At 39.0% G+C, this 19,812-nt stretch overlaps 1 protein-coding gene across 1 annotated transcript in view; it reads left to right on the top strand.

Annotated features, from left to right (window-relative positions):
• Positions 1–7,210: 7,210 nt before the first annotated feature.
• LOC149150451 (cyclin-B1-2-like) overlaps positions 7,211–19,812 on the top strand; it is a 68,371-nt gene continuing 55,769 nt past the window's right edge. The window contains exon 1 of the mRNA XM_089440814.1: positions 7,211–7,492. Within this exon, the coding sequence (XP_089296940.1) occupies positions 7,367–7,492 (126 nt within the window). The 5' untranslated portion in view covers positions 7,211–7,366. The remainder of the gene's footprint in view (positions 7,493–19,812) is intronic.

Genomic DNA, 19,812 nt, shown 5'->3' with positions numbered 1-19,812 from the left:
AGGAAATGCGAACTAAGTGATAAAACGGACCCGAAAGGGTTTTTATATGCAGCGATATGTGTTTTAAGTTCTAAAACGAGTGGGATTTCGGGCAGGCCTTACGTAGTAAGTGGTATTGGCCGGGCTCCGCCCAAGCCCATACACTGGCCGACACGTGGCTAGGCGCCGGAGAGAGAAAACCACCCTTTTCGGGTGGGTAATCTCCGGGCGCATAAGCCACCCGAAATGAATAGCAACCGTTGGATCAACAATCATATAGATCAATGGTGGACATGCGATAACAATATAAAGGCAGACCCGATGGAGTTATAAGGCGTAATTAATGATATTTCAGGTCCGATAAACGACAATTTGGCGGATTTTCCCATGTTTTAGTGTATTTCTCTGTGTAAACAGAGAACGACTATTCTGGGGATTTCAAAGGCGACAATGGTCCATTTCGTTACAAAATAGGTGGCCACAATACCTAAAGACGTTTAACAATGATTATTTAACGCTCAGAGGGAATTTGAGCAGATAGAGGCCGGGAGCCAGAGAGCCCAGAAGAGTAAATGAACAGACAACACCGATTGGTTTAAAAGCCACAAAATGGTAGAGACAAAGGCAAGCAGTGCTAAGATAAAGAGAAAACAGAGACAAAGAGCGAGAGGGAGAGTCTGTGTACTCAGATAGACTTGAGGGATTCAAGTAAACTCTTGTTATTTTGTATCTGTTGCGTTGAGACTCAAATTGAGCTCACTTTTGTAAAACTCTACTCTTGAAGACATAATATAGAGGTCACCACTAAAGGTTGGACCAGGAGACGTAGCCCAAGTGTTTTGGGTGATCTCCATATTAAACTTGTTGTGTTATGTGTGTTTGTCTATTATGTTTCTCTAACTGCTCATTGTCTATATTATTCGCAATCTTATTGATCTGTTGCACTAAGTAATATAGGCTAAATCCTGCACATGAGTCTGTAATACCTTAATATTAGTCTAAGATCTCATTTCCAGAACATCAAAAGATCATCTACATATACCACAAGATATACAATTGTTTTGCCAACCTTCTTGACAAACAAAGTTACATCATCAAGATCATAATGTTTGCAATTGAGTTTCAGAAGATGCTCAGTTAGTTTTTCATACCAGGCTCGCAGTGCTTGTTTGAGGCCATACAAGGATTTCACAAGTTTGCATACTTTATGTTCATGTCCTTTTACAACATATCCTTTAGGCTGGGACATAAAATCATTCTCTTTTAGATCTCCATTCAAGAAAGTAGTTTTTACATCCATTTGATGGACTTTCCAACCGTTCTGAGCTACTAGGGCAAAGAGTGTTTGGATGGTAGCCCATTTTGTTGTGGGGGCAAAAGTCTCCTCATAATCAACCCCTTCCTTTTGTGCAAAATCTTTTGCCACAAGCCTGACTTTGTGCTTATCAAGTGAGCCATCAAATTTATACTTTTTCTTGTAGACCCACTTGTAGCCAATTGGTTTGGTTCCCAATGGAGGATCAAACAACTTCCAAGTGTCATTCTTTATCAAGCATCATACTCCTTTTGCATTGCTTCTTTCCATTCATCATGGGAAGCAGCTTCTTTGAAAGAAGTTGGTTCAAAATATGTAGACAAATTCAATTCACAATCATAAGAAACATCCATATCAACAGGTGAATCAGAGTCATCTACATCACCTCCATTTTCCCGGGTTGAATTTCTAGTTCTTGTCTTTTCAACCTCATTGGGATGAACACTTTCAAATGTCTTTGTCAACCACTTTGGAAGACCTTTCTGAGATGGTCCAGGCTGCTCCGTTGATTGAGTTGGGACTGATTCAAGATTGAGTCTCCCAATTCTGTCAATCACATCACTCAAAGTATCATTCGTTGTTGGAGTTTCATGGGGGGAGAAAGTGCTTCAGAAGAAGATTCCACAAGCTGATCTAGTATAGGAATCCCCCCTTCAAGATGTGGAATCTGATTATCAAATTCTTGAAATGATTTTGCATTTGCGAATCTATCCAAGCGATCAAGTTGCCGCTCAATAACATTGTCAGTTTTGGATGATTCAAGAAAGATTACATCTCTAGATACGACAAACTTTTTATTGACTTCATCATATAGACGTCTGCTTTGGAGGTGTTTGAATACCCCAGGAAGATACACTTACGACTTTTTACACCAAGTTTGTTTCTATGTACCTTTGATATCAAGGCATAACAGGTGGAACCAAAGACCCTAAGATGCTTTACCGAAAGAATGTGCCCATACCACATTTCACAAGGAGTCTTGTTTATAATAGCATTAGATGGACATCTATTCTTTACATATACAACACATAGAACTGCATCAGTCCAAAACATCAATTTTACATTTTTGAAAAACATCATGGAGCACACCATATTTAATATTGTCCTATTCATTCTTTCAGCTACTCTGTTATGTTGGGGATTATAAGGCACAATTGTTTGATGTTTGATCCCATGTTGGTGAAGATAGTTTTCAAATTCATTTGAAGTGTATTCTTTTCCATTATCAGTGCGAATAGAGCCAATATGAGATTGTGCATCATTTTCAATCCATGTATGAAAGTTCTTGAATGTTTGAAAAGCATCATAAAATGTCATCATTCTGAAAAGCATCAATAAATAAACCCAACACATTCTGGTGTAGTCATCAATAAATGTCATCATATATTTATTTCCATTTGCAGAAGGAACAGGCATTGGACCACATAAATTTGAATGAATGAGTTCAAGTTTTCTATGTGCTCTGGAATGTGAATCATGAAAACACTGTTTGCTATGCTTTCCTAGAATGCAAGCATCACATTGCTTGAGTTTCCTAGGAATTGTAGGCAAACCAGTAACACCATTTTTCTTCAACAAGCGGACATTGTCATAGTTCAAGTGTCCAAATCTAGCATGCCATAATAAACTTGATGGAAATGTACCTTCTTCATAATGAGAATTGTATGAGCAATTTTGTGCGCGAGCAGAGGTACCTTGAACCTTGAGAAGCCTTTCTTCTTCTATCCCCGTCATGACAAGTGAGTGGTATGATGCTTTTCTCACCTCAAGCTTGCCATCAAACATATGAATGGAGTGTCCTTGCTGGCGGATGTGGACCAAGGATAACAAGTTTCTCCTCAACTGTGGGAGATATAGAACATGATGCAGAAGAAAGTCTGGAAGACCAGGCAATTTAAGCCTGATTGTGCCAAGCCCCGATGGCTTGAGTTTTGATTTGTCTGCAAAGTATACTGCTCTATCAACATTGTCAGTAAATTCTTCAAAAAAATCTCTTCTAAAAGTCGTGTGGCAAGTTGATCCTGAATCAAGCAACCAATCATTTTTCCAAGAAGCAAGTGAAGCATTAAATAAGTCTTCATTTACTCCAATATTATAGTGTGCCACAACATAGTGAGCTGATCCAGGTGTTTTACCTTTCTCTTTGTCATTAGTTTTACCTTTGGGTTGGTTTCTTTCATGCTCAATTCTGTCCCAAGGCAACTTGCATGTGGATGCACCATGTGATCCATCTCTTTTGCAGCGTATGCAATGCAAATCTGACTTTTCTCCTTGGGAGTGTCTGCCCACCCTGCCTCTGAAATTTCTTCCTCTTCCTCTGGAAGAATCTTAAGCAAGATTCTTCTCTCTATGTGCAAGGCACACAACCTCTTCAGAATAATGAGGAGTTGTCTTCTTCCCAAAAGCTTTCTCTCTTTCAACAAATTTTTTCACAAGGGAGTCAAAGGTAATATCTTTGAGGTTTCCATTTGCTTGCAACGACTCAAGATAATTTGAGTAAGTGGGATAAAGTGCCTTGAGAAAAGCTATTAGAGGAATGTCCAATTCAACATTAGTGACTTTGATATCATGCATAATAGATTTTACTTCTGATGCAAGAGCAAGAGGATGATCATGTTGTAATTCAAGGGTGAACAATTTAATCACGAGTGGAACAACTTCAAGTGCAGAGTGTGAGTCATAGAGTTCCTTCAGTTTTTGTAAGGCTTCAAAAGCATTTGAAAATGGCGAAATATGGTGACTCACCTCTTCATTTGTTGATGCTGCAATCAATGCATAAGCCTTGTTGTTCTTATTTTCCCAAATGGTGAATTCCTTGTCTAAGGTAGGTTGTTCTGGCTCTTTGTCTCCGTTTCCATCACACATTCCTTTCCACAACTCATTAAAAATGAGAGTGTGTTTGATTTTCCATGACCATTTTGGATAGTTCTGCTTCCCGGTGAGAACCACTCCCACAATAGATATCAATGAATGCATTAAAAAAAAAAATGTACCCTGTTGCCAATATATAAAAAAATGCACTTCTAGTGGTTAAAAATTGCACTCTGATATATTAAAAACAAAGGTATTATTTTGGGGAGGTAATATATGGGGGAGGGAATATTTAGGGATGGTGGTATATGGGGAAGGGAGAATTTGGGGGAGGTGGACAGTGTGGAAGCCAAATAGCATTGTATATATACCAATGTTATATATATATATGGAACAACGTATATATGGGACAACGTATTTCATATATGGAACAACGTATATATGTTGGGAGACAACATGTTATATATGGGGAGACAACATTATATATGAAAACAATGCTTATAAATTGGGAGACAACATGTTATATATATGGAACAACATTATATATGAAAACAATGCTTATATATACCAGCGTTATATATATATGGAACAACGTGGAGAGGTCAGCGTAATATGGAGTAATATGGAGCAATGTTTATGAATACAGGAAGCAATATTCCATGTAGAAGATTTAAAAGTCCACCTCTATGTTTGCAGAAAACGACCTTCAATATAAGGTCACGGGCTCGTGGGTCTCAACATGTAACCACAGTCGTGTCACGCCAAATCTCAAGCGATAACCTTCCAGAAAGTAATCTCTCCACCAACGCCAGAGGGCTCCATCACGCTTCCACTGCGCCAGAGGGCTCCATCGAGGTATTTCAATGTCAATCAAAGCGTGAACCAGAATAAGTTCAAAGAAGAACTGTATTTTTTGTGCATTAGTGTAATATGCAACTAGGAGAGGTATGGGAAAGTAGCGCTTATAGACCACACCAATGTTATATTCAGATTGCATTTCCTGGGATTTGGACGCGAGAGGTGAGAAAAAACGCGGCAGAGCATGAAAGTGGAGGAGCGTGGGAGACGATACCATGTCAGGAATAGAAACGCATATGACAGTGCACTATTTAGGCCTCTGGAGCATGACAAAGGTGTCAGTTTTGCAGAATAGGCAGAACATAGGCCAGGAGGGAGTTACAAGGGCAAAATGTAATGCCAAAGATAGAGCTGGCTCTGATACCATGTCAGGCGAGGAGGTAACTCCTCAAATGAGAATGTATTATTCATTTAGGCTGTCTATTATTATATACAAGGGAGAGACTGTTCAGTTTCATCTCCCGATGACTCTCCATTTCCTCTATTATTTATTTACACTTATTTACAATTGTTCACCCAATCCCTATGATTAGGTGTCAACATTAATCTCATACAAAAACGAGTACAAGTATACTTATTTGTTGTATCACATAAGAAACTAGGAGATACATAATTAAAAAATATCATCGCTATTTGTTTCATTATTGCAAAGTTGTCATTAGCTATCATAAACACGTCGTTTTTTGTTGTTGAAAGGTTTTCTAATGCACACATTCAAGGCCTCATACATAATCTTGTACTGCAAGATTTAGATGCATATCCAACACTAAACCCAAACAAGGATTTGCATCCTTGAGAAACCGTGTGGATTGATTAGGGTAATTTACACTTACATCTAGCTCTGGAGTATCGCTGCCATGTGTCCCTCAAACCTTGGACCGAAAAGTTACGATGTCATATTCCAATCACGATTTAAAGATTTGTACTTGGCAAGGACTATCTCCATATTCCACTATATCTTGCTCCATCTTGTCCAATCTCTTGGATAAAGAACAACCTCCATCAGACACGTCGAGACATAGAAAAGGGAATATGTGAAAACAATAATATAACTTATAAATAAAAATAATATCTTTTATTAAGTTAGGAGATATTTATATTAATATCATACAAAAACGAGTACAACTATACTTATTTGTTGTCTCACATAAGAAACTAGGAGATACATAATTAAAAAATATCATCGTTATTTGTTTCATTGTTGCAAAGTTGTCATTAACTATCATAAACATGTTGATTTATTTATTTATTTATTATTTTTTTTCATGTGGAACCACAATCCCTTGAGATCGGTGACTGCTATATCCACAAAATAATTGTGCTAGACAGATCTACTTGAAAGGATCACTTCCTGTTGGCTCAACCACAAAGCCTGACCTCGAGAGTGTTGAGCGAATTAAACCGTGACCTCTCACTAGTAGATGCACTTTAACAACGAGGACTTGACCAACTTAACTAACCCTTGAGGCATAGCATGTCCACTCCTATTAGCAGAATATACAACATAATTAAAAACACAAGACACATCAATAGTTTATTGCTAAAAAACATAAAAGACAGTAGTAATTTAAAACTAAAAAAGACAATGAATAGATCTAAATTAGCCCAATAAACCTAGCAAAACATATATCTACCAAGGCCATAATTGCTTTTATTTTCATAATTTTTACATTGTTAATGTTTGAACAACTCTTTAAACAAAATACGATTCATGAATATTCTTATCCTTTCACTATCTCCATTCCTTTGCATCCATCAACTATACACAATGAAATATTCTTATCCTCCATTCCTTTGTACACAACTGGGATTTAAGTCATCCCCAATCACATGTTATCATCTGTTGCTAAATGTCCTAACATGCCCATCTATCACTCCATCTAAATAATTATTTTCCATGCTAGGCTCAATGCTTGGTGCAAATTTCTTTATTCTAGGGTAGCTCAGCCCACAACCTTACTCTTTTATTGGCTACAAAATTTACAAGTTCATTAACCTTTTGATGAATGAAGGAAGCAATAAGATCCTTTCTTCAAAGTTAATATAAATGAACGATATAACTAATAAAGTGTCTAATAAAATCTAAAACACACCAATACCACCATACGAGGGTTAAACCCCGACGAACATGCAGGCTTCAAGGATAAGTTAGCAAACTTTTAATGTAAAGCATTTTTAAATTTTCTTTTAAAATAATATCGGAGTGCAAAAAGTACAAAAGCTAAAGTCAGGTTGTGTCTTTATAATTTTTCTCATTATAGTATTTATTTCTTGGGCAACAATTCTCCCCGAACTTCGACAAGAGAGAGAAGGGAAAATTGTGCAGAGCGTCCATTAGAGGTTTCGCGTTCGATTCTAGGCGGCGGTTCGTGTAGGAGGTTTAGAGTTAGATTCCAGGAAGCCATGGATCCAGTACAGCAATCTCTTACACACGAAATAGGAGGTATTACCGATGCATTGCGCTACGGACTTTCGGGGGTTAAGAGCGACATTCTTATATCGCATCCAGTTCAAGTTATTCAGGAAAATGTATGTATACATCCGAATCTCTGGTTCTTGTAGAAAATAACCCAACACCTTCTATTCATCGGGTACTTTAATGTTTACAGGCTGTTTTAAAGGAACGTGTTTAGAAAATAATGCACCACACAGAACTCGGCTTCATGTATCATTACCAATTTTAAATAAATTACAGTCATCGATCTTCATGGATTCCATAAAATTAGATTTCCTAAAAATATTTCGGTTTTTGATATCGAGGCTTTTGAAAATGCTGAATAGTATTCAGGGAATGTTTGTTTTTGAAATGCTGAGCTCGTATCAGTTATGCCCAACTTTATTTTGTCTTTTTTTTTGTAAAACTAAATTTCCCAGACAAATTAGGGTTCATAAAAATGATTTTAGGGTCAGTAGTACTGTGTAGATTGCGCAAAACTTGCAACCATACTTGAAAATATTTATTGTGATCCACTGATTCAAGCAGAAACTGGTTACACATTTCTTTAGCAAAGCATGTAATTGAGCTGTTGATGCCTTTACTGTATTTTTTGAGAATATAAAAAAATTCTTTCATATAAAGGGTGTTTACACGGGTCATGTAGATTCGGCCTTTGCTGCTTATTGCCCAATAGACGGATGAGATGGAATCTGACATTAGTTTGTTTGTGGATTGATTTATCATTCACAAACTGAACTGTGAATATCTTGATATTTTCATTGTTGCAAACTTTCTGTTGTGAATAGGATTCGGGAATCATGCTCTTGAGGATGGGCCAGATTTATTATGAATATGATTTCAATCTGTTTTCTTTTTAATTTTATAAATTTGTCTGATTTGCAATTTTTTGTGTGATGAACGTTTAGAGTTAAAATTTTAAATTATTGTGTAAAATTTTAAAATTTGTGTGTATTGAAAAACCCTAAAACGATTCTTATTGATAATCTTGGGAATTTCCTTTGCTGTTTTGAACCTGTTTCTTATTTCATTTCATATTTTTGTTTCTGCTAACACAGATAGGTACATTCTTTGGCTCGGACCTGTGCTTTGACACTGCTAGGATGTGCCTTTGGCTCCTTTCTGTCTTTTGATTGTTCCTTTGACTGGAGTCCATCTTTTTATTTTGTGTAAGCTTGGTAGTTCTCCCTGCTCTATTAATATTTCATAAACATATGGTCATTGGTTTTCAAAATTCTGCTGGTGGCCTCAACCTACCCGCAGGAAACCAGGTCTGTTGGCCACCTATCTGCATCAAACGCTGTCCAAAATTTAAACAGAGTAATTCTTATCATCCAGGCTACATTGGCTATCTTATCTTCTATATACTTCATGCTTAAAAAGTAAATGCTAACTGACATAAAAACAAAATTTGACTAACTGGACTGCTTCATTCATCTGCGGAATCAACTAGGTCCGGGGCTTTCGCACTCGACCCAGGTGCTTCACTTTGCATCATAGTCTGGAGCAAACTCTCTTTCCCGTTCAGAAATGTCTGCTTTCACTTCAACCGAGGTTCCTACATAGTAGGCATTGATGAGATTCTTCATACTTTCCTGTTTTCCTTCCTCTTTTCCTCGGCGGTTTACTTGCGGATGGCTCCGGGCCTTTCATTTTTTTCTTTGTCTTTGCCGTTCTTCTGTTCCATTTCCTTCCTTAGCCATCTTTGTCTTCTCATTGCTCCTACCGTTCCTGCACTCTTGGGCTGGGGCCTGGTGAGCATTGGCTTGATGCAAATTCCGTTCCGTCGAAGCTTTCTGAACACTGACGTTTATGCTACCTATAATGTAAACCATAATTAAGACATTATAAGCCAGAATGAAGTTATCCTTAGTATACGAATAATAATTTATGATCTGAGTTTTTGTCTTTGTTTTGACAAATTTCCCTGCATTCATGCTTTGTTTCATGGTCTGAGAATTGGCCTTATTCCTTCCCAAATTCCCAACATTCTTCCCCGCAATTTCAGGTTGAGACTGCTCTGGTACAATCTCTGTCCTCCACTCTATGCCATCTCTACTGCTCGTTCCCCAGATGACTCCCAGGTGCCCCTCTCTACCCTCATAGGCTAGCAAGATAGGGAAAGTTCCTCCATCTTCAGGGTTGCTACACTTTGGCAATTGGTTTTCCCCCTTGACCGAATCCCTCAAGACCTCCCTGAGCCTCAAGCATCCTATGCTACCAACCCTGCCATCAGGACTCCCAGAGGTCTTTCTCTCCTGGTTTTCTCTGCCCCAGAGAGCAAGAAATTGCTTTATCCTATCCCACAAATCTAAAGTTTGTCTCTAGGCAATCCCCTCGATGATGCTTAGCCAAATCCGGGTTTGAGCTTTCTCCCCTCCCTAGTTGAGGGGCCAACTGCTTCCCTAGCTTCTCCTAGCCAATTCCAGGTCTTGCTTTGACCCTAATATGAGGGGGTGCGCCCAGTCAAGTAGGCCAGAGGTTGCACTAGGGTCTGGTTTCGCACCAGGCCTCTCGCAGTTCCCTTTGTTTCCCTCCCACCCAATCCAGATAACCTTCCTTAAATGCCATAAAAAATTTGTCATACATATATAATAGAGAAATATGCTCAGGATGACTCTACTTTCTGAGTCAATTTGGCCCAATAGTCTCCTTCTGCCCCAGGACCTTTCTGCCTTCATACGAGGTTCAATTTTCCCTTCCCCCCTGCCCTGGATAGCTATCAGGTCTACCCCACCCCAGGTTGACAGACCAATAACCCAAGGGATCCTAGAAGCTTCATTCCTTCTTTCAACTGGGGAAACCATAATAAATAACTAGCATTCTACAGAACTCATTACTTTTCTTCTTATGATCGAAATTCTTCTCAAATTCCAAATCATTATTTCCTTACCGACACAGGGGAGGGTTGGAGGCACATACCAGGTTTTACAAGCGAAGGCCGAATGCTGGTTGACGTCCCCCAACTCTTGGCGCTTGCCAACTCCGACTGCTCGTTCAACCTCCACTTCCTGCATGCAAATGCCCATCAACCTTGCCACCTTTTCCTTTAATTTTCTCTCCCACCTACCCGTCCTCACTACCAAGGTACCCTCCACTTGCTTTGCTCCGCTGGCCGCCTCCCTTTCCTTCGCGTGTGGGTCTCAAACTAAGTGCCCACTTACCTTCCATTTATTGTTTGTCATCATTGCCTTCCCACTTCCGGCTGCTCCTGTCGTCCTGTATTTCCCGGTTCTCATGTACACTTGCCAGCGCCCCTGCCATCTGTCCTGCCTCTCTTACCTCTACCCGCCATTGCCTGCTACACCCCGATCGGGGGTGACTGGAGTCCATATTACTTTCCTTAAGTAATTCTTTTCTTCTTCCTCCCCTTATTCTTTTTTCCAGGTTTATGGAATACTTTTAACGGTCATGTAGTCTGAAGAACATCCCATTTTATGCGGCTGTAGTAACAGTGCGTGGTTCGGGCAGCCGTTCTGGAGTTGGTAAGACCAGATGTAATTCCGTTTAGGATCATCTTTTCCACAGGGGCGTAGCGCTAGAAATGGAACCTAACAAGTCAATTAGTCGACTTTGGTTTTAAGTAGTTGGGTGTGAATTAATTTTTGGTTCGCATTATAGACTATGGTTTCTAAATTGGGTATTTTATGAACATTGTTTAATTGCGAACTGGTTTCTGTTGATGGCTGATTAATACTATGGATGATTTATATATATGAAAGGCAATATTGTGATTGAGTTATATTTTGTAATTTAAAAATTTATTGTTTAAAGGAGAGGTTGGATTGAAACCCTAGCAGTAAAAAAAATTCCTTGAACTACAACAGTAGTATTAGAGCACTGGAATCTTGCTAGCCTGTGAGTTTAATGCATGTTTTCGGGAGATATGAGCAATGTTGCATTCAGGAAAAATAAGGGTAATCGAGGAAGCCATGGAGGGTAAGGAGGAACGAGGAGATCTAGGTACCAAGGATCTCTTACATGTACTGATACATGGATAGAAAAAAATCTCAAATTTAATATTACAGGGGCAACAACAAGGACAACAGATGATGCACACCATGGCCCAGGGTCAACAACAACTTGCTCAATTGATGACTCATCTCATAGGTAATGAAAATGTTGCTTGCAACAACAGAACTAACATGGAAGGGAGTGGAAATCATAACCCTGGTCCTCCTAACGCCAGGGAAACCAACAAAAGGAGTCACTGACTGTTGCTTCCTTAATTCACGAATAATTAAGCCGCGACAAACCAAAAAGTTGTTGAACCAAATAGATTGCTGGATGGTTATTTTCGAGAATATGCAGCGCTAGAAGAAAAGACGTGAGTTGCTATGACCTTCAATGAATACAGTAATTTCAGATTTCGAATCAGACCCAGGGGACAACCTAATTCCGATATTATACGCAAGGTGAGTAAACTTTCCCTTCCCTCATTTGATGGATCATCTAAATGTACAACAAGAGCTTGGGTGCAAAAATTGGACACCTACTTCAGGCTCAACCTTATGCCAGAAGCAGATGCAATCCAATTTACCACATTGCATCTATAAGGGGAAGCACATGAATGGTGTTATCATGGTCTATTCACTCTGGGGCATGCTAACATCACTTCTTATGAATATTTTACACAAAGACTCATAAAAAGATTTGATCGAAAGAACCCAAAAATCCACTTCAGAGATCTGACACTACTTAAGCAAACAAGGTTACATGAGGAGTTTATTGCAGAATTTGAATGCACTGCAGTTATGGTAACAAATATATCTGAAGAGCAATTAGTTATGCTTTTCACGGAAGCATTAGCTGAGCCCCTACAAGGATGGGTCAAAGCATTCAGTCCCACTAGTCTTCAAGAAGCCATCAAGAAGGCTCGAGACTTGGGAAATGCAACTGCTAAAGTGAAGGCTCTGTCCAGTTCTTTTATACCTCCAAAAGATAAGGAGAAGAAGCCTTTCCAAGGTGATGGGCCCAAAAGAGATAGATTAGATGAGGAAACTCGAAGCAAACTCAGGAGGAAAAAGCTATGTTTTACTTGTAGGGAACCATGGGAACTCGGTCATTGTTGTTTAGGAAAGGGGAAGATTCACTACATTGAAGTGCTTTCCGACGATGAAGAAGAAGAAGAGGCCACTCCAAGTACTGAAGAAGAGCCATCACAAAAGGAAGCAAAAGAAGGAAAACCTAGCAAGCCCATGGAAGAACCACCAGAAGAAGTGAAAGGTGAAGAAAGAGCCAACGGAGAAAGGAAATCTCATCCCTAGGTCAAGATTGCAACCCTTTCCAGTACACCCAAATACACCTTCAGGGTCAAGGGAGTTGTTAAGGGACAACACATCACAACACTAATTGATGGAGGAGCCACACACAATTTCATTGATGCAGCGCTGGTGGCCAAAAGAGGACTTCCCATTGAAGAGTTCGAAGGCTTGGATGTAATAGTTGCAGATGGAGCTAAACCTGTGATCGCCACACCTTACCGACACCCAAAGAAATTCAAGGATGAAATAGAGAAGACCATCTAGGAGTTGTTAGAAATGGGCCACATCTATGATCAGACCTAGCTTGAGTCCATTCGCCTCATCTGCGGTCTTGGTAAAAAAGAAGGATGGCATGTGGAGAATGTGCATTGATTATTAAGCACTCAATAACAAAACTATCAAAAACAGGTACCTTATCCCCAGGATTGATGAATTACTTGACGAACTTCACAGGGCAGTTTACTTTTCAAAAATTGATTTATGGTCAGGGTACCATCAAATCTAAGTTCGAGAAGAGGATGTGCCGAAAACAACATTTCTATGTGATTATGGACATTTTGAATTTTTGGTCATGCTTTTTGGTAACTAACACTCCCGTTAATTTCCAATCCTGTATGAGCAATATCTTCAACAAGCAGCTAAGGAAGTTTTTATTAGTGTTCTTTGACGACCTTCTCATTTACAACAAAAAACATGGGATGACCATTTGAGGCATTTGTATACAATTTTGAGCAGTCTTTCTATGCCAAAGCGTCAAAATGCGAATTTGGGTTGACGAAGATTTCTTTATTTAGGACACATAATCAGTGCAAAGGGAGTACAGGTTCATCAAGAAAAAAAACAAGGCAATATTGGATTAGTCCACACCCAAAACCCTAATAGAATTACGTGGTTTCTTTGGGTTTGCAGCTTCTACTAATGGTTCGTTAAGGGTTTCTTTCAGTTAAGTGCATCTTTGATAGACTTAACCAAAAGGGAGCATTCAGGTGGATAGAAGAATCTAACAAGGCGTTAAACAAGTTCAAAGAAATAATGAGCTCATTTATGGTCTTGCTCTTCCTGACTTTGGTCAACCATTCATATTGGAGTGCGATGCGTCAGGGGAAGGAATAGGGGTTGTGTTAATGCAAAAGGGTCACCCTTTCACATTTGAAAGTCGGAAGCTTCAAGACACAGCGAAGCTTTACTCCATATATGACAAGGAGATGTTCGTTATCATGCATGCTTTGGCAAAGTTCAAGCAATATTTATTTGGAAACAAGTTCATATTCAGAATATACCACAACAACCTATGTCATTTTCTGGGGCAAAAGGACCTTAATGAGCGGCAATAGAAATGAGTAAGCAAAATCCAGGCTTATGACTTTGACATTGAGCACGTGAAGGGAAAGAGAAATGTTGTGGCCGATGCACTTTCTAGGAAGCTAACAACATGTGCCCTTATGGAACTCATAGAAGATTGGAAGGCACACCTCATAGTAGAGTAGGCCAAGAACCAGTGTGCTTGTGCAGTAATTGACGAGATCATCCAGGATGACAGGTACAAAATAATTAATGGAGTCATTTATTATAAAGACTAGATATACCTGGTTGAGGGCTACACATGATATTCCTTCGGCTGGGCATCAGAGATTCTTCAAAACATATCGACATATTCCAGAACGATTCTTGTGGAAAGGGCTTGAGGAAGATGTGATGAAATACATGTCAACATATTAAGGTTGAGACATACACACCTTGCAGGTCTTCTCCAACCCCTACCAATCCCAGAACAAAAATGGGAGAGCATCTCGATGGATTTCATCACAGGGTTACCCAAAGCGCAAGGGAAGGACTACATCTACACAGTGGTAGACAGGCTGACTAAATTCACACAATTCTTTAGCATCTCAGTTGATTATTCGGCCAAACAAGTGGCATAATTGTTTTTCAAAGAGACTACATGTGCTGCCAAAGAATATAGTCAGTGATTGTGACAGTAGATTTTTTGGCGCATTTTGGCAAGAGCTTTTCAGACTAGTGGGAACTGAATTGACCCCTAGCACTAGCTATCACCCTCAAATTGACGGTCATACAAAAATTGTGAATAAGTGGATTGAAGGGTACCTATACAACTATGTGATAGGTGAGCAAAAGGCATGGATCAAGTGATTGTACCTTGGGGAGCATTGCTACAACACCACCTACCACTTATCCATTGGGACGACTCCCTTCAAAGCTTTGTATGGATATGATGCACCATCCTTCATCGACAAAATTTTTGGAGACAACAAAGCACCTCCTACCAAAGACTGGATACAAGAAAGTCAGGGCATTCTCAGGGTACTCAAGTAAAACATATAGGTTGCTCAAAATCAACTGAGTTTGTACATAGACCAGCATAGAACAAAGCGTAGTTTTGAGATAGGAGATCTTGTTTTCTTGCGATTGCAGCCCTATAGACAATCTACACTTAAGAAGAGCAGAGCGAAAAAATTGAAGTTGAGATTTTATGGACCTTATAAAGTTATCCATATAGTGGGTGAGGTGGCATATGAGTTGGAGCTACCAAGTGATAGTAGAATCCACAATGTATTCCATGAACTTGCAATTGCTTGAGGGTAATCAATTTCGGGTAGGGGAAATTGTAATGTCATCAACGAATTGAGGACAAATAGGACTCATTAGCCTATCCATCCTCGTAGGTTATAGTCCTCCTCAAAAGGGGAAAACCCCAAAAATACCTGTTGTTGGGCAAGTTTTGGGATAGCTGGGCAAAAAACCCAGAAATGGGGGTTTTGAGTAAGATTTACTCAAACATCTATGAAGATGAAGCCCTCAAGAAAGCCTATAAATAAAGGAGGATTGGATCCATTTTGGTCATCAATTGTGGATCATCTTATTGGTTTCTTGAGCATTGGCTCTGAGGGTTTTAAGACCCATTCCTTCCAATCAATTTCGGTGGTGCAAGATTCGTCTCTAATTGATAAATCTCTTTGCATTTTCCTATATGTCTATTTGTTTTGGCTCAGGTTTTCATTTCATTGGAACAACAGGGCCTTCTATTTTTCATGGAATTGGTCGAGTTCCTTTTTAAATTCAAAGTCTGGGCATCCATTGGATCTTTGTAAAGAAAGTTTAGACGAACAACCTATTTAATCTCTTTGTGGTCAGATTTTTGTTAGTCAACCCGCGGAAATTTTTCGGAGTCTAATGATAGCCGAATTGTGGAATTGGTGAAGCCTTGAATAATCTTATCAATCCACTCTGTGTATTACCCTGGAGTAAATCTCATGTTCAGGAACATTCGCATAGTCTGAAGAACATCCCATTTTATGTGGTTGTAGTAACAACGCGTGGTCGGGCACCTGTTCTAGAGCTGGCAAAGACCAGATGCAATTTCGTCTGTGATCATCGTTTCCACAAGGATTTAGTGCTAGAAATGGGCAGTGATCTGAAACGAGTGATAATTTAAAAAAAAGCGTAGTGGGACTAGAAGGTTAAATGACGTGATTTGTGTGGCAACAATGTGAAGTTTGAAGCATCATATCGGAGGCAAAGTCAACTCCGCACAAGTGTTGTAGTGGGACCTGACAAGTACTCAGGTATTAAGCAGTTGGGTGTGAATTAATTTTTGGTTCACATATAGACTAGGGTTTCTAAATTGGGTATTTTATACATTGTTTGATTTCGAACTGGATTTCGTTAATGGTTGATTAATACTATGGATGATTTATTTATATTAAAGGCAATATTGTGATTGAGTTATATTTTGTAATTTAAAAATTTACTACTTAAAGGAAAGGTTGGATTGAAACCCTAGCAGTTAATTTTTTTTTTCCTTGAACTACCACAGAACACTTGTATATCTTTTTACATATATGAATAACGAACAATAATCCATATGGTTAAGGTATGGGTCAAGGATAAGGATATAACGAACATAGGGATTATGGGCATGACTACATACTATCCCGAGGGATTAATAATACCAATCATAATTTTGCTTATTGACCCAATAAATAAGGATTTTATGAAGGACTAGTGAGGGCAGACAATAAAGGGTTTGTACAAAGCATGACCAACATAAACAATGTGTACAAGAATTGCAGATAATGACCCATTTGTATCTTGGTGGAGCAATAGGAGATGATTTGACCCAATCTTCTTTTGTTAAAACTTCGATTTCTTGAGATTTCCTTGCTTCTCTAGTTAAAACATTTGCAATGCAATATCAAAGTCATAACCATCTAGTCATAAACTCCACTTTAATACTCGATGATTGCCTTGCTCAAGTAAGCTCCGATTTGTGAGCATACCCTTCATATGTTTTAAATCTATTCTTACAGTAAAATGAACTAGTTTAAGTAAAAGTCAAAATCTCTTGACACTATTTTTTACTGCAAGAATTTCTTTATGATAGGAAGGGAATTTTGTTTTCGCATCTTTGAAATTACCTCATGAGTACATACAAATTTCTTCTCTCTTGGTATGTTTTTGTAATAGAACTCGTGCCCATACTTGTTCTTAGGCATCTATCTCTAAAATAAATGGGAGATCTAAGTTTGGAAGATGCAACTTTGGAAGATTTTGGACTTTTTGCTTAATAATTTGGACTGCTTTTGTCATTTTGTTAGTCCATGGAATTCCTGGCTTTAATCTCTGTCGCAAACATTTAACATCTTTTGCTTCATTATCATAGAACTGCGTGATGTAGTTTAGACAACCAAGAAACCTCTATAATTGCTTCCCTTTCAATAACTGATCAAGAAATTCCTACAAGGCTTTTAAAACATGATCTTGGAGTTCTACCTTGCCTTGTGATAAAATAAGTGTTAAAATAAGGGCCAAACTCCACTTTGGACAACTCATATGACGCAATTGATATTTTTATTGGATTCCTCTTTTCGAGAGGTGTAGGATTGGTCTAAAGATCATCTCATTCTGACATGTATAAATGGAATTATGAATTTATTTCGTTTATGGACAAATTGTTAAGGTCGACCAACAATCTAATGTAGGCTTAGAAGTCCAAAAGACACGTCTATTTATCCTCAACGTTGCATATAAATAAAAGGAGCATCTACCTCATTTGGACACTCATCTCTCACACATCTCTCTCTCTCAACTGATTGGGTGTACGGATTTCTGGGCAACCTCTCTCCCCACACGTGCGAAGGACAACCTGCAATTTTTTGTTTTGGGCGTTGACCAAATTGCAGGAGGGTTTGACCAGTGTTGATCGAGTTTGATTGTGTTTTTCTTGGGGAATATTCTGTTTGGGCAGGCCGTATTTTTGGCCACAAAAATTGAGGCATTAAGAGTTGTTTGACCAGCGTTGATCGTAGGTTTGACTCTGCATTGACCAAGTTTCACTGATATTTTCGGGATTGTTTTGGGCTGATTTGGACTATTGTTAGAGGCTGAGTTAATTGGGTTTGACCGAGTTGATTTGGAGGAGAAATTCTGCCACGTTGACCAGCGTTGACTTTCTGGTTAGGGCTTCCTGTGACTGTAGTTTGACTGGACAGATTTGACTTTGATTGGGCAAGTGAATTTTGTATATTGTACTTTCTCCCTTTTCTAAACTTTTGAAGAATAATAAGAAGAATTGATCAAAGGGTTTCCCCACATTGGGGTTTGTCCCTGGCATGTGCCACATCTTGTGTCCTCTTGTCTTGGCTTGTCTTCTACTGTTTTTATTTATGTTCTATCTGCATTTACTGTCATGTTAATGTGATTGCTAATTTGGAAATTGATATTGGGCTAATAAGAAAATTGAAGTAAATTGCTCTTAAGCATAGAACATACCATTGTTATCTAAAATTAACATGGAATCAGAGTTGAGGTGAAGACAAAGCCCAAGCAAGAGTGAAAAGAGCAATCACTGAGAAGAGCAATCACTGAGATTTGTTGGACAAGGACAAGAGTCAATGGCCTCCGCATCTTACTTCAAGCCTGATGACAAGCTCAATGATAACTCTGATTATCATGCATGGAAGATGTCTCTTGATTTGACTTTGGAAGAGCAGGATGTTATGGACTATGTGCAGGGAAAGATCATTGAACCTCCTTCAAATGCACTGGTTGCTGCTAAGACAAAGTACAAGAAAGGTGAAGTCAAAGCAAAGAAGATCACCGGGGACTTTATTAACAAGCATTTGGTTGCATACATCTCTGATTTGAACACATCCAAGGAGATCTATGACAGGTTGGATGGCATGTTCAAGGTTAGTAATGCAAACCAAGTTTTCTTCCTCAAGAACAAGTTGAAGGACATAAAGAAGGGAAGATGTTTCATTTGTAACAAGTTTGGCCACTATGCTAGGGAGTGTCCTAATAGAAGGGATACACTTCATGATGATGACAACCACAACCACAACAATTTCACGGGCAACAACAATCAAAGGAATGACAAATTCAACAACAAAGTGAAAAAGAATGCTCCCGCTACTCAACATGGAAATGGTCGACCTCCTAAAAGATCAAGAAACTCCAGGTATGATGAATCTAATGTTGTTGATAACAAGCAAAAATAATCTTATCTTATATCTGCCCTCTCTATTGCATCTCCTCTAGACACCTTGGGAAATTGGTTGATTGATAGTGGAGCCTCAAGGCACTTCATTGGGCATAAGGAAGCTCTTTTAAATCTCATAGAAAAGGATACAAATTTGGAAATCATTCCTGGGGACAATGCCATCTATCCCGTGAAGGGAGTTGGTAATGTTACTCTTCAATTGAATCAAGGTAACACCATTCATCTACAAGAAGTACTATATGTACCTGATCTAAAGAAGAACTTGGTATCTATCTCGACGATGGAAGACAAAGGATTCAAGGTGGCATTCATTGATGGAAAGGTACGTGTTTGGAATAGAAATTTCAAAGAGGCATTTACTCTTGGATTCAGGGTTGATAGCCTATATCAAGTTGGAGGAAGCCCGTTGGGAGCCATGTCTTGCGACACATCTCTTCAATCCAAATTATGGCACCAGACGTTTGCACATCTACATTATAAGGCTCTACTCGATGCAAGGAAGATGGTGACAACATGTAGGTGTTTGTCAGGGATGTGCCAAAGGAAAACATACAAGGGGGCCATTCCCCTCAAGTGATAGCAAGACTACTGACATATTGCAATTGGCTCA

Source organism: Pinus tabuliformis, chromosome 9, assembly GCF_031772625.1.
Source record: "Pinus tabuliformis cultivar Carrire ecotype Pingquan chromosome 9, CPIR1, whole genome shotgun sequence".
Lineage (NCBI taxonomy): Eukaryota > Viridiplantae > Streptophyta > Pinopsida > Pinales > Pinaceae > Pinus > Pinus tabuliformis.
This window is presented reverse-complemented; position numbering and strand designations above follow the sequence as displayed.